This window comes from Protopterus annectens, chromosome 6.part0 (genome assembly GCF_019279795.1).
Source record: "Protopterus annectens isolate FY-2018-M chromosome 6.part0, PAN1.0, whole genome shotgun sequence".
In the NCBI taxonomy this organism is placed as follows: Eukaryota; Metazoa; Chordata; order Ceratodontiformes; family Protopteridae; genus Protopterus; species Protopterus annectens.
In genome coordinates, this window is record NC_056737.1 from 1,063,547,866 (window position 1) to 1,063,562,691 (window position 14,826).

At 43.6% G+C, this 14,826-nt stretch overlaps 1 protein-coding gene across 2 annotated transcripts in view; it reads right to left on the bottom strand.

Annotated features, from left to right (window-relative positions):
* The window catches only part of AHSA1 (activator of HSP90 ATPase activity 1), a 926,619-nt gene that overhangs the window by 848,937 nt on the left and 62,856 nt on the right, over positions 1–14,826 (bottom strand). For both annotated transcript variants that reach the window (XM_044074685.1, XM_044074684.1), the window contains exon 2: positions 7,180–7,370. In XM_044074685.1, coding sequence (XP_043930620.1) covers positions 7,180–7,370 — 191 coding nt within the window. The remainder of the gene's footprint in view (positions 1–7,179; positions 7,371–14,826) is intronic.

The window sequence follows — 14,826 nt, forward strand, 5'->3', positions numbered from 1 at the left end:
GGTGACTGCTAGATATAGGAAGGAAACCCTCTCTAAGGAAAAAAAAAAAAAAAAAAAAAAAAGAGAAGGATCCCCTAACTTAAATGGATCCAAGGGAAAGGCCTGAAGAGAGGAGGGAAAAAATATAGGTCGAAAACACACACCAATTAGAGAAAAATTCTACACAAGTAATACACTAAGAGGAATATACAAAACTACCCCTAACTATTTTTTTTTTGTTTACTCAAAACACAGGTAATAGAAATATAATAAAAGATAATGACTAACCTGAGCCAGCAAAGACAATCCCGATGCTTCAAGCGGCAAATGAGATCTGGGGAACAGCCGCTAGGTATCTTGGGATAGGAGGTAGCCTTGAGCCAGTTGAAGTTCGAGCTTTGGTATACGACAGTCGGCTCCGAACTCATACCGCAAGAATGAAGGCGAGATAGGACAACATAACATCTACTAGTTCAACTGGTCTGTCTACAGGAGTAGCCACCAGAGAAGAAAAGGGAGGAAATCTGACTAATGCAAGATTGTTTACAGTAAGGCTTGGGGGGGGGGGGGGGGGGGAGTCTTTGTTGTCCATCTCTCTTTGTCATCATTTAGGGTAATTTGGGTGGGGTTGAGGGGGAACACATATCCTATCCATTCTTAAATATCTGGTGTGGGGGCTCGACATGCTTCCTCTTGCTTAATGCATCTTGCCACTTCTCAAAATTGATGGGTCCAAGGACAAAGCCTGAAAATACAGTTATGCAGGTAACTTACCATAAAAAGTAAATAGATCACTGTTGCAGTATACCTCACATATGGGACTGGATATTCATGTCTGACAAGTCTGCAAAGCTCAGGCTCCTTCACACAGAGTACACCTACCCTTAACATGAGTGAACATCCTAATTTAAGATTGCCTAATGTCAAACTAGCACCTTTCTTAATTATAGACTGGAGGCTGAAACTTACAGCACCAAATCAAGCTCTATATGGAAAGCAAGTAGTAATAGGTGACAAAGGGAGAGTATGCATACGGCAACAATGGTTTGAACACTGCTTACTGTCAATTGCATATACAACCATACTATGTTAGTCATCAGATCAATGTTGCAGTACTCCTCTCAAATGGGATGGATTCCCAAAGCACAAATGGAATGGGTGGAGGGAGCCGAATGGGTGCACTGAAGAATGGCTTTGGCAAATTCAACTCTAGATTTGTAGAAATTCTTCACATTTTCTCCCCCCCCAAAAAAACCTTCCATGATGATCCCAGTGTCCACTCCTTTCAATAATGCTACGGAGGTAGTGGCTACCCTAGAAAAGGGCAGTTTCATGATTCTGGAGGTTTATGTAATGGCTAGACCATAACAGAAAGCCAGAAAGATGAAAAAGACAAGACAGCTTCTAAAATTATCTTAAGACAAAAACTTTTTGGGCAAGTCAATAAAAACAAAGTTGTCTATGTACATCCAAGCAGTAAAAATTCCCCTCTCCCAGGATTAGGGTAAAAATAATGGGAGCTGAATTGTTTAGTTAAGGGTAAAGTCAGACACTACCTTTGGCATAAATTTCGAGAGACTTATCTTGTCCTTATGAAAGGCCATGACATACTGAACACATGTAAGGATGTGCAACTAGTCTTCCAGGTTAATATATTTTTTAAAGTGCTAGTTGCTTGGTTCAAAGGGAGCTTAGGTTAGCAGAAGTCCCAAGGGAAAACCAACCCTTTCTTTGGCAGTCTAATATGCAGCACTTCCACACAACTGTTTAACCTGGGGAAAAAAAGATTAAAGGAGAGTCCACTGACAAAAGCGGAGAAATGGCTGAAATGTGTAGCAAGTGTTCTCACAAGTAATACAAAACCAGGGGTGCTTCTGCTCCTAATGGGTCCTGTCCTCTGTTTTTGGCACCAAGCAGAAAATATTTTCCGACAAGATTTCTTGCATCTTTAAAATACGTACAAGCACATACTCAGAATAAAGGTAAAATCTATCAAATGGTTAGATTTAAGGGTTAGAAGACCTGGATGAATCAGATACCTTATCCTATGCAATCAAGTTGACCCAATAATGTTAATTTCTGGTGAATACCCTTGGTCAGTCTCATTAGAAGGGTAAACTGGTGTTGTATGGGCCAAAAAGGGGGTCACCAGCAGCATCTTAGGAAGTTCCTTCCTCTATGTTCTGAAGAAATGTGGAAGGAGAGAGGAAAGGAGAAAGCATACAAAAATATCCCTAAAAAAGCAACTGAAAAGACAACTCTCTCAGGCTCCTTTGCAAAGAGTCTGGAAACAGAACTGTTCTGGTTGGTTGTTGTGGCTGAAGGCAAATAGACAATTTGCCAGTTCCCCACTACTTAACTACTTGAAGACTACTTAAGAGTAGGGTCTGTCCTGATCTGCATAAGGCATCTGCTACTATACTGCTAAGGACTGTATGTTGCCTGAAGGATAGATCATATTGAATGGTTAAGTCCCAGCCTATCATGGCCAGTCTGCAAAGGAGGCAAGATCTTGCAATCATCCCCCACCCCCATGTATCACAACAGAGTGGTGATGTTGCCCACCTCCTACAATGTGCCTGGACACAGAGTTTTAAAACTTTCAAAAAGCAATGAAGTACCATCATGGATATTGATGCGTTTTTGTGCTCCCCAAACTTCATGTACTTTGATGTCACAATCATCCCTCCTCCAATGCGTCTTCAGCATCAGATTCAAATCCTGAAGGGGAAGGCATCTGTGAGCAATGGTCTAAAGCCTTTTGGTCCGAATCAGCTTTTTAAAGGTGTAGAAAAAGGTTACGTTTGAAAAATGTAAAGGGCTCAAATCCAAGGGCAAAATTAAACCAGTCATCTTTACTAGATTTCTGACAGGGGAGAAGGAATTGAGATGCTTGTTTTGGAATAGGTTAACAGCGAATATCCAAATTATGGTCCAGGGGTGAAGACCAATGTCCAACTTTCACAGAAACCTGAAAATAGTTCTGTGAATAAGGAGTTACTCTCTTCACACTAAAAACTGAGCTAAGTTCTCCCTCCCTGGCTAAATCAGCTGTATATGGTCAGTCTTAGATGTACTAAACTCCTTAGCCACAATGGCCTCCAAAAAGGAGGCGAGTAAGAGGATCAGTGAAAGCAGACAGTCTGGAGGCTGCAAAAGCAAAGCATGTCGGCAGGGTCACCCATCTTAACCACATGGCCAATTTTCTTTGGTTATGTTTTAAACACCTAATAGCTTTGCATTTCCTTCCCAAGTGAGGATGAAGAGGAGACCACCACAGCAGTTTTTATTTAACATTTCTTTACTGGGAAAGTCAGACTTGGACCAAAGCCAATTTTCAGTGGCGGCCAGGGAGAAACAATCCAGACATGTCTTTGGAAGTTTGAGCCAGCACCTGTTTACCTTGAGAATAAAGCCTATTCCACATAGATTTACAGGTGAATGCCTAACCAGGCTTATGTCTCATGTTCTCCCTCAAAATAAAATGGGAGTCCTTGAAAAAGTTTCCCAGAGTCCCACATTACTTTGTTAAATCAGGGAAAAAAAAAAAAAGGAATTTCTCACAAAAGTACTGGAAATGTCCTTAACGGGGTAATTATCAATCACAGATTCTGATCTGAAGCAGACTGAAACACGACTAAATGCAACACTAACACAATGCAAAGTGAAGTCTGCATATGCTGATTAGCAGCAAGAAAAGTAAAGTATTTGGGATGCCATGTGTCTCACAGTAGCACATTAACCTGCGCTTGCATTGAAGAAGCCTGAGATTTGTAGACCTTTACTGGACTCATTGTCTGCTGTAACTTCTTGGCTAATTTCAGAAGGAACACAGCAACATCTAGAATATTTTGTTGACGGTCTATATCCATTTCTGAAGTGCAACAGACGAGAGTAAAGTCAAAACTGCAGTTCTGCTAGCTCAACTGCAGAATCTTGGTGACTATTTTAACATGAATTTTGAAGACAGCAGCAAGAAGTGTCCCACTTTTCCTTACTACAGGATTACCAAGCTATGCACCTGGAAAGGTTCCTCTTTACCTTGTCTGAGACTTCCCACACAAAATTAAGCTCAACCTTATAGGTTCATAGGTTCATACTAGGCTATCTGCCCGAGGGCATTTACAAGCCTAGCCCATAGTTTTGTGGCTTACGCCACCCCTTTAGTATGGGGAACTATACCCATTATTTTGCTGTGCCTCTGTTGAGCAGTGACACTGAGGTAATCCCTGGGGTATATCTGCGATCTCCCATCCATTGGTCAAGATTTCTCTTGAACAAGGCCAGCGAGGTGCTCTGCCTCACATATACCGGGATTTTATTCCACAGCATAGGGAGTCTTTGGGTGATGAATCTATCCCTCCAGCACGTCCTATTAATAGCCGTGTCGAGGTTTAAGTCTCCCGCCCTTGTGGCTCTGACGGATCTAGATTTTTTGAGGCGAAGCATATTCATCAAATCTGGGTTTGACATGGCCTTGTATGTTAGGCAAAGGTCACCTCTGAGCAAGCGGTAAGCGACTGAATAGAGCTGGAGTTCTTTCAGTCGGGCAGCATAGGACAGATGTTTGAGACCCTTTATACTTTTGGTGAGGAACTTTTGTGGCCTCTCCAGCTGCTGCAAGTGTCGGGTCAGATACATTCCGAATGGGGCATTGTACTCCATCATTGGTCTGATGAGTGATGAGTATAGGGAGACTATGACCTCCCTTGATCTAGATGAGAATCCCTTCATGATAAGGTGGGCAATGTAGAAGGTCTTCCTAACTACTTTAGCTACATGGGTGTCGAATGACAGACTACTATCAACCTGGGTCCCCAGGTCCCTGATAACTTCTTCTGTACTCAGTGGATTGCCACCTATTTGGTAGCTAGGGGTAACCTTGTTTTTCCCGAAGGGTATGACTATGCATTTTTTGGCATTTAACTTTAGGCCATGGCTCTGGCACCAGTTATCCGTTTCTGTGAGACCCTTCTGAAGGATATCTGTGTCAGATGTGTTTTCTACTATGGCGCCCAGTTTGCAGTCATCTGCAAACTTTGTCAGCCATAACCCTCCTGTGTTTGCTTGTACTTCGGAAAAGTAGATGCCAAACAAGAGTGGGCCCAGGACTGAGCCCTGTGGTACACCACTTGTGACAGGCTTTGAGTCGGACATGGCGCCAGCAACTCTGACCCTGTGGGTTCTGTCACTCAGCCAGTTTGCAACCCATCTTGTGATGTATGGGTTAACATTTAAGCTGATGAGTTTTTCAAAGATACCTTCAAGATAAAAATCTAGTGAACACTGAAGCTTGAAAGGTCCATTGAAAGCAAGTACCAAGCCTTGCTTGTTCCAGCCTAAAGAACAGGTTAGAGGAAAATAAAGGACCATCAAGATCAACGTGGCAGGCATTACAAATATCACAATGTTGCAGAAAAATTTAAAACTGCAAATTTTATTTAAATTGTGGGCAGCTGTCCCAAAATATTTTTGTTCCATAACGAACAAGCACCTTAGAACAACGGAAGTTAATATAATACGTAATGTGCAACAGAAAGAGTGAAGAGAACTTTGAACACTTAATCATGGACATTCAGATTGATAATAAAAAGTGCAAATATAAAATGAAGCAAACTAAAAAGAGAAAAAAAATTACATACAGAAAATAGCTGCTTTGGAGTACTTCTCTTAAGAGTCTGCTTCAGCAGATGGCAAGACAGATGCATGTTTTTGGTTAGGCAAAACGGCAGGGACTAAATCTCTAAAACGTCAAATTCCCTGCTTCAGTGTCCTGAAGGTATTATAAGGATGGAGAACTAAGTCTATAGTCTCTCCCACATAAAGCGCTAAGATTTTGGTTATTTCTTTATCTCGACATGAGGACCTGAGCCTGAACAATCTAGAAAACTACATTCACTTTCCTGCTTAGGAGAAAATCTACAGTATAGAAGGACCGTTTAGCCCACGCTCTGCTTCTCCACTAATAGGAGAGATTGCTTCTCCACTAATAGGAGAGATTGCATCACCTCAACAGCAAAAAACTTTCCACACCTCTCCAGAGCGCTGTCCTACCCCCACTTCTTAAATTCACACCACTTTTAAACCAACCAAGGTTATTCCAATTATTCCACAACTTTATGTAAATTAGTCCCTCCATCTGAGCCTCGCTCCATTTTCCTGCAGCTTCAAAATGTTCTCTTTGGACTCTAGGTCCAAGTGAGAAGTGCTCTCTCAACCTCCTTTTTTCAAGAAAATCCATACTACGTTCTCCCTCCTCGAATACTACTTTTCATGGTTACTTCCGAAGTTTTTTTTCTTTTCTTTACTGGATAGATCTTTTTAAAGACATAATGTTCAAATTCTGGAAGGCGCTCTTAACCAAAGATGAAACAAAAGAAAGCTCTCCAAAATGTAAATATTAAGGCTCGCACTTGGAAATATTTTGGATGACAAGGAAGACCAAGTATATTCCAAAAATATAACCAAAGCTGGCTCAGCTCAAAAAGGTGCCAAGGTCAACTCTCTATCCACTTCAGTTTGATGAAGTGTCTAAGATGTGACACAAGGTAGCACTTTAGACATTTCAAACAAAATTACAATTAAGAACCATACCTTGTCAAGCTGGTTCAGGAAATGCATCAGGCTTATAAAGTGTAGGATTTTTAAATCCAAAGACTGCTCAGATGTTCAATAACAGAAAACTTCATTTAGAGAAACTATGGTTTAAGACACCCATTCATGATCTGGAATAACTTAGGTGAAAATAAAGTACCATTAAGATCAGTGTGGCAGCTCTATCTGTCTGCATGTAGCTTGCTACAGTAAATGCCAAGAGAGAATTCTCCTCCAAGGACTGGGATGGACACTTACTGCAGGACATAATTTGCTGCAAAATAGGAGCATGTTGAGGAACTCATTAAGCAGACATGTAAAAAGATATAATGCAAGTTCCAAAAAGAATGACTGCTGAGAGGAGAGAGAGAGAAAAAAAAAGCAAATCAGAATTCAGATACCGCTGCAAGAACAAAAGGTGAACACTTTGTTGGGACAAGAGGCTTGCACCAGTGGAACTACAGCACTAAATGACATCCAGCCTAGAAATGTAGACTACTTGGCACTTGCATTTTTTTATAACAATGATTATGTTTTTCCTACTAGTGAGGCAACTGGCTACTAGAAAGGCAAATAAGAAAATGTTTGAGAAGGTGCAGAACTTACCTGTCCACTTCAATTTGATGGTCCATTCATAGAAGAAAATTAGTTTTCCTTTCCGATTATTGATGGATGCTTCCCCGTCCAGACTGCTGACCTCAGACACCTCACAACTTCCATCTTCATTCTTTACCACAACTGCCTGGAGCAGCTCTTTAAGCTTTTCTGTAGACCAACTTGAAACATCACGTTCTGTCCTACAAGGTATAAAACATTTCAGTAAAATTACAAAACCCACGCCTTATGTAATTCTAGATTTATCACCGCAACCACAATATAAATCCAACATAACAAAACAACCACTTGGACAGACAGAAATTGTTAAGCACACTTTATTAAAATAAAAAAAGTAACTTCTCTAGCGCCTCGACTTTACTGTCTTTACAGAGTATGACATTTCACTGTAAAACACTTGACCTTGTATACCAAACACCAACTGCATCATTAATTAATAAAAATTAAATTAAATCAGAAATCAATTCAGTTCATTATTACGACCCTTAGCGGACATCGTATCAAATTTAAGAATAAACAGGACTCTTTTTTAAGGCTCCTCTATTCTTTACATCAAATAGATCATAAAAATTACAATGAATCTGTTCCAGAACAGTGACTTATAGACCCTCCACCTGGCCACTGCGATAATCCCAAAAATGTATGGCTATGGGGCTCTCCATTTTTCCTTTTTTAATATCCCTTATATGTTCACTGACCCTAGTTGCAAAGGACCTTTTACTTCTCCTACATAAAACTTCCTGCATGGGTATTTTAAAGCACATATTACTCCCTCACTGTCAACTACAATTACCTTGAATTTCATACATTTTCCCATTAATAACTGGGATACTTTACACAGGGACAAATTGAACATTTCCCACAGGAACTAGTACCTCTAAATGTTACTTATGTGGCTACAGCTCACAGTTGGCATACAGAATTTGCTTCTTTCAGCTGCTCCTGTAACCTTGCCCCTCTGGCTTTGTCTCCAAACCTTGCAACCTGGACTGACCCTCTAATATACTTATTCCTAACCCTGTCCATAGTTGTCACACCCAGTGCAAATCTGATTTTCAACTCTGCCACGTCAAGCTCCGACTCCTGCCTTTTTGTCAATGCCACCATCTCACTACCCTCTTGTAGACCTTACCTTTCACTCTTACTGGTACTAGTCATTCACAAATCACTCCCGACATTCCTCCACCCACTCCATCCAGCCTGTATTCTCCAACTCTCTTCCACACTCACCATTACTCTGAACTGTTGATCCTAAGTACTTAAACTCAGCCTAGTACAAACCTATGAAAGTGGATATCTGCCCTAAGGCATTTATAAGCCTAGCCAGAGTGTATGTGGCTTACACCACCCCTTAGGATGAGAATACTACGCCCTTTTAGGGTTTAGTTTACTATGCCTCTGTCTAGTAGTGACACAGAGATGACCCCCGGGGTAAACCTACGATCTCTCATCCACTCGTCGAGATTTCTCTTGAATAGAGTCAGTGAGGGGCTCTGCCTAACATGGACTGGGATTCTGTTCGAGTGTAGGGAGCCTCTGGGTTATGAATCTGTCCCTCCAGCACGTCCTATTTATTTCTGTGTTGAGGTTTAAGTCACTTGTTCTCGTGGCTCTGATGGATTTGGATTTTCTGTGGTGGAGCATGTCCATTAATTCCGGATTGGACATGGCCTTGTACGTCAGGCACAGATCACCTCTGAGTAGGCGGTATGCGACTGAATAGAGCTGGAGTTTTTTCAGTCGGGCAGCATGACATATGTTTAAGACCCTTTATCCTCTTGGTGAGGAACTTTTGGGGTCTTTCCAACTGCTGCAGGTGTCGGGCGAGATACATCCCAAATGGGGCATTGCACTCTATCATTGGCCTGATAAGAGAAGAGTACAGAGGCACAATGACCTCTCTTGATCTAGATGTGAAACCCTTCATGATAAGGTGGGCAATATAGAAGGTCTTCTCAACCACTTTGGCAATGGGAGTGTCAAATGAGAGGTTACTGTCAACCTGGGTCCCTAGGTCCCCGATTACCTCTTCCGTACTTAATGGATTACCGCCTATGTGGTAATTTGTCGGTACCTTGTTTTTCCCCAAAGGGTATGACTATACATTTTTTGGCATTCAGCTTAAGGCCATGGCTCTGGCACCAATTATCCGTTTCTATGAGGCCTCTCTGAAGGATGTTTGTGTCCGCTGGAGTATCAATTATGGCGCCCAGTTTGCAGTCATCTGCAAACTTTGTCAGCCACAATCCTCCTAGGTTTGTCTGTACCTCGGAAAAATAAATGCCGAACAAGAGGGATCCCAGGACTGAGCCCTGTGGGACACCGCTTGTGACTGGCTTAGAGTCTGACATAGCTCCAGCAACTCTGACCCTGTGGGTTCTGTCCTTGAGCCAGTTTGCAACCCATCTTGTGACATATGGGTTTACATTTAAGCTGGTGAGTTTGTCAATGATGCCCGAGTGGGGTATTGTTTCAAAGGCTTTTGCAAGGTCAAGGTAGGCTGTGTGAACTGCCTTACCCTCATCAATGGCCTTAGTGACCGTTTCAAAAGCAGGATCTGCCCTTGACAAAGCCAAATTGGGTAGGATCCAATGTCTGTAGGTCCCCAATGTCTTTGTTTATGAGTTCCATAATGATCCTCTCCATAGCTTTGCAGACCAGGCTCGTCAAGCTTATGGGGCGGTAATTTCCAGGGTCCGTAGAAGCACTGCCTTTGTGAAGTGGGACCACTGTTGCCATACGCCACTCTTTGGGTACGTATCCTGTAGTAAGGCTAAGATTAAACAGCAGCCTTATGTGTGGGTTTAGTTCCTCTTGGAGTTCATGTAGTACACAGCCCGGGACACCATCCGGTCCCATTGATGCTGTGTTTTTAGCTTTAGAGAGGGCGGCTCTCACCTGGGCATCTGAGATGTTAGGGAGGCTACACTCTGCTGGGATAGTTATTTCTCCTTTTGGGGGGGGGGGGGAATTTGCACTGACCCTGTCTGCCAGAATGTTGGCAATGTCAGTGGGTTTAGCTTCCTCCTTCTGTTGTAAAGTTTGTTTATGGCTGGGGTCCACCAGACCAGGCGCCTGCCTTTGGGGGAATGGGTCTTGGTTTTATTTGGGATTGCATAATCCATGCATTCTTGAAGGTGCCCATAGAAGGCATGTGCAAAGGATTCAGCAGTGTGGGTTGTGGTTTCCACTGGCCCAGGGGCCTTTAAGGATACCACTTCAGTCTTAAGAAGTGTGAAGTTTGCTTTTGAGAAGTTCTTCACTGTGGTCTTTTGTGCAGGGGGTGGGGACGGGATGTGGATTTCCAGTGAGATTAATTTATGGTCTGATCTTACCAAAGAGGGATATACTTCTGGTGTGGAGCATTTTGTCCCCATGTTTGTGATGATCAGGTCTAGTATATTGTCTCCTCTTGTGGGAATGGTGGCTAGTTGTTCCATTGCATTTGAGTTTATGAATTCTAGGAACCTTTGGGCTAGGGTGTTGGGGCTCGAGTAATGTTCCCAGTCTATGTTTGGGTAGTTGAAGTCTCCCAAAATGATGGTATTTGGAGAGACATTCATACTCTCCAGTGTCTTCAGGAAGGCTGTGTGGGGTTCCTGAGTTTGAGAGGGTGGTCTGTAGCATGCTACCAACTGTAAGGCAGTTTTGCCTATGGTTAGTTGCACCCCAATGCTTCGTGCGTTGTCACTAACCAGAAGGTGTGGGTATCTTTGACGAAAATGGATACTCCCCCTCCTTTTGTGGTTCGGTCCAAGTTTTGGGACCGGAAAGCATGATATGAGGTAAAACCTGATAGTGCTGGGGTGCTCTCAGGAGCCTTGAACCAGGTTGCAGTCACTGCACAAACATCGATGTTCTCCATACTGAGGAGGGCTTCAAGGGCGTGCATCTTGGGGTTTAGACTTCTGTCATTGAGCAGCATTACCCTTAGTTTTTTTCCCACTTGTGTTTTCTAGGGAGGTAGGTTTGTCATTTGAGCCTTGGGGTGGCAAGTTCCTTGGCCAATATCCGGAAGCCCAGGGGTGACAGGTGCAAGCCATCCCTTGCGAAGCAGCGTGGCTTGTCAAGCATGTCATCCCAAGCAGACAAACATTGGATCCCCTTAGAATGACACCAGTAATTAAGCCAATTGTTAAAACTGATCATTTTGTCTTTGAACTGTGGCATCATTCTTGGTGAGGGTAAGATGCTGCTCAGGGTCAGGGTCATACCGGCCTGGGCTACATAATCAGAGAGCTCCTCTAGGTCTCTTTTCATGTAGTCCAGGGAGGTACGTCTCAGGTCGTTCACACCGGCATGTACAATGACTGAGTCATATTTGTACTTGCTGTGGAGTGACCTGAGTGCTTGCGTTATGTGGCGGATTCTAGCTCCCGACAGGCAGCTTACTGTGACCCTTTCCTTGTTCAGTCTGGTGAGCGGGACGTCAGCGTGTCTGACTATGGAGTCACCTATTACGAGTGTGTCTGGCATGTTTGGCCTTAAGGGCTGTGACTTTAGCACACTGACTTTGTGAACTATGTGTTGCATGTGCTATGTCTTGAGGTGGTGGTTGCTTGGGTGTCTGCTTTGGAGGCCTCTGTTGCTTTGGTAGATTTTTAATCAGCGCCTCCAAGTATGTTTTTGTGTGTTCATGTGTTTGGTTTGCTGTTGCGATAGTTCTATGTGAGACTGGGTTTGTGGTGTGCGTGGTTACCTTCTCCTCCTGACTGGTCTTGCCAGTTCTGAATTGAGAGCGCTCAGCCTCCAGTTTGGCTATATAGTTGCATCTCTCGCATATATTTGTATTTGTTGGGAGGAGGAGAGGGTTGTCTGTGTACATGAGGCAATTGTAACATTGCCTCAAGATTCCCAGATTCACCAGCTGAACAGGAGAGGACGCCAGCAACTGACCCTTCGACATGCTAGAAATAGTGAAAAAGATTGCTGTGTAACTGAGTCAGAAAGGACCTATAGGGAGATGTGTACTCAACAGTTTAGGTGAATGAAGTACTTTTTTGTTTAAGAGTGCTTTACCTGTATAAAAATGCTTTAGGAGCAAGTGCCGAGCTTTTCAGATAGAGTATAGGGCTGTTTAGATTGCAAGTAGAACAGTTCTAAGGGAAAATTGAAGAGCAGACTTGGCGGAGCCAGAAAAAGTTTGACCGGCACTGCGCTATCCGCACGACCACACAAAGCCATGCAAAGGCGGATTTTAAGCAGTGAACTACAAAAAGAGCTAGGAATGGTCCCAAACAACCAATTACTACAGCTTCTTGTGCTGAGGTCACTTCCCCCAAGGACAGGTAGGCTGCTCAAGGCTCCCCACTCCCACTGGTGAGCAAAGAAACTTCCTTCTATCCAAGTAAGGTAATGGACAACACAGGAACTACACCACAGCCCAGAATACAGCAATGCCTGTATACTAGTCTAAACTAGTAGAGAAAGGCGGGAAAACAAGGATTGTTTTTTTGCTTTTTTGGTAGAAACACACAGAAAATGCAGAGACCGTGATAAATTAGTTACACAGGCTAGCACACTTTAGTGGGCAGCTTCCACAGTTAAATTAAGCAAACTTTCGATCAAATTCGACTAAATGTAACTTTAAGTGCAGATTTTAAAATAAATGCAGCAATCAGTTAAAAAACAGTTCAGGCTAGTTCAAAGTAAGCTACAGAAGCTACTTCCAGTGAAAAAAGCAAAGATACTTAAATCCAGAAGGTAGTCTATTTTTTGAGTTCCTTGCTGCTAGGACCACTCTGTACACCCACGTGGAGCTTGTTGGGAATTGGTTGAAAGATTATCAGATAGTAAGTAAAAGTTGTGAATGGATACATTTTTCTAAAATATTGGATAGTAGAAACTGGCCTGAAGTTAGAAAGCTCTGTAGAGGTCCCACATTTATGTAGTGGTATGATGTAGGATATTTTCCAGATATTGGGAACCTACTGATGTTAAGTTGTCTATCTCGCCGTCATTCTTGCTGGTTGGGTTCGGAGCCGATCCTCTGCTCCGATTCAGCCATCTACTAAAGGTTGAGAGCTATTTACTGGCTCGGGGCCTCCCCATATCCCACAATGTTTGGCGCTAGATACCCAGATCTTGTTTGCCACTTCAGCTACGAGGTTGCAATTTTACTGGCTCAGGTTGTATTATTCCATTTTTTTGTATTATTAGCTAAAAAATTTACCTTGTATTTTTAGTATATTTAGATAGTCTTCCCTTTTAGTGTAGTTAGACCGTGTATCCCCTAGTTTATCCCACCTAGGAAACTCGTTTTTTGTTAGCGCTTCTCCCCCCCCCCCTTGTTTCTTCTCTTTAGTGGCTAACCCACCCCTTTGGTACTTAATAGGAGTAGTGTTTAGCCTTATAGTATTTGTATATTTTTATTAAGGATAGTTTTTTGTAGTTATTATTGTTAGCTTAACTAGTGCGGGTGTGTGTGTTTTTGTGTGCCTTGTTTAAGCACTAGTTTAATTTTTCTCTATTTAGTATCCCCTTGCCAGTATGTCCAAGGATACTAAAGTTTCAGGCTTCAAGAAGTGTGACTCGTGCTGTCAGAAAATGTCTCTGACAGACGGAAACACTTCTCGTGTGTATTGCTTGGGTTCCCTACATCTGCAGGACTCCTGCTCGGTCTGTCACGCCTTCAGCCCGAGAGTCCTGCAGGAGCATAGGAACAAGCTTATTTTGAGAGGCTTACTTAAGCCAAAGGGATCCCTGGTGAAGCCTCAGGTCGGGGAAATCCTCAAAGCCCGCCAAACCATCGGCTCCTAGTTCGGAGCCGTCGCCGGGCGGAGCATCTTCCTCCTCTTCGATTACTGCTGGAGCCAACATCTCTAGACCTCAATCGGCTCAGACTTTAGTGTCGGAACCATCTTTGGGCCGAAAACGTTCAAGGTCCCCTTCCATAGAATCAGTTCATTCGGCTTCGAGGTTACCATTGCTTCAGTCTGAACGAAGCCATAGGTCCCACTCCTCTCGGTCCTCCAGGCTATCTGATCATAACTTGGAGAGGGTGGTCAGTAGACATCGTAAATCACAGGCCCTGGCCCAAAATGTTAACCAGCCCTTCTCAACAGACTGTGGCTGTCCCAGTGTCTTCAGCAATTCCTCCTCAGACTCCCCCTTTGCGTTCGGAGCCGGAGCCGGTTGGGGCTCGAATCTTGGAAATGTCAGAGCCAATACCACACCTTTCAGCTCCTTAGTCGGCTCCAATCTCTTCATTGGTTCTTTCCTTGGAGGGATCTGTGTGCCGGGACTCCCACATCGGCTCAGAGGGGGAGAGTGGCATCGGACCTTTGTCCGATCTCGTTCTCCCTCTCGGGGCTTCGGCGCAGGTGAGCTCGGCCCCATTGGCCTCGGAGCCGTCCCTCTCTGTGCCGGGAGGGGTTCATGTCTCTTCGGAGCGGAGACCTTCTGCTCTGCCTGATAGGGGTGCCTTCGAGGTCATGAGGAGCGTGCTGACTCCTGAGTCAGCTCCTTGATCAGCCCCTTCAGCTCCTCCCCCCATGGTGCCTGCATCAGTCTCTGCCCACCCACCTGACCCAAGCGTGGAGAACAGATGCTCCAGGTCGCCCCATTGGGCGTATCTTCATCTTCCGAGGCCTCCCCTGATCTTTCAGAGGAGCCCCCTCAGAAAAAAAAATGTAAGAG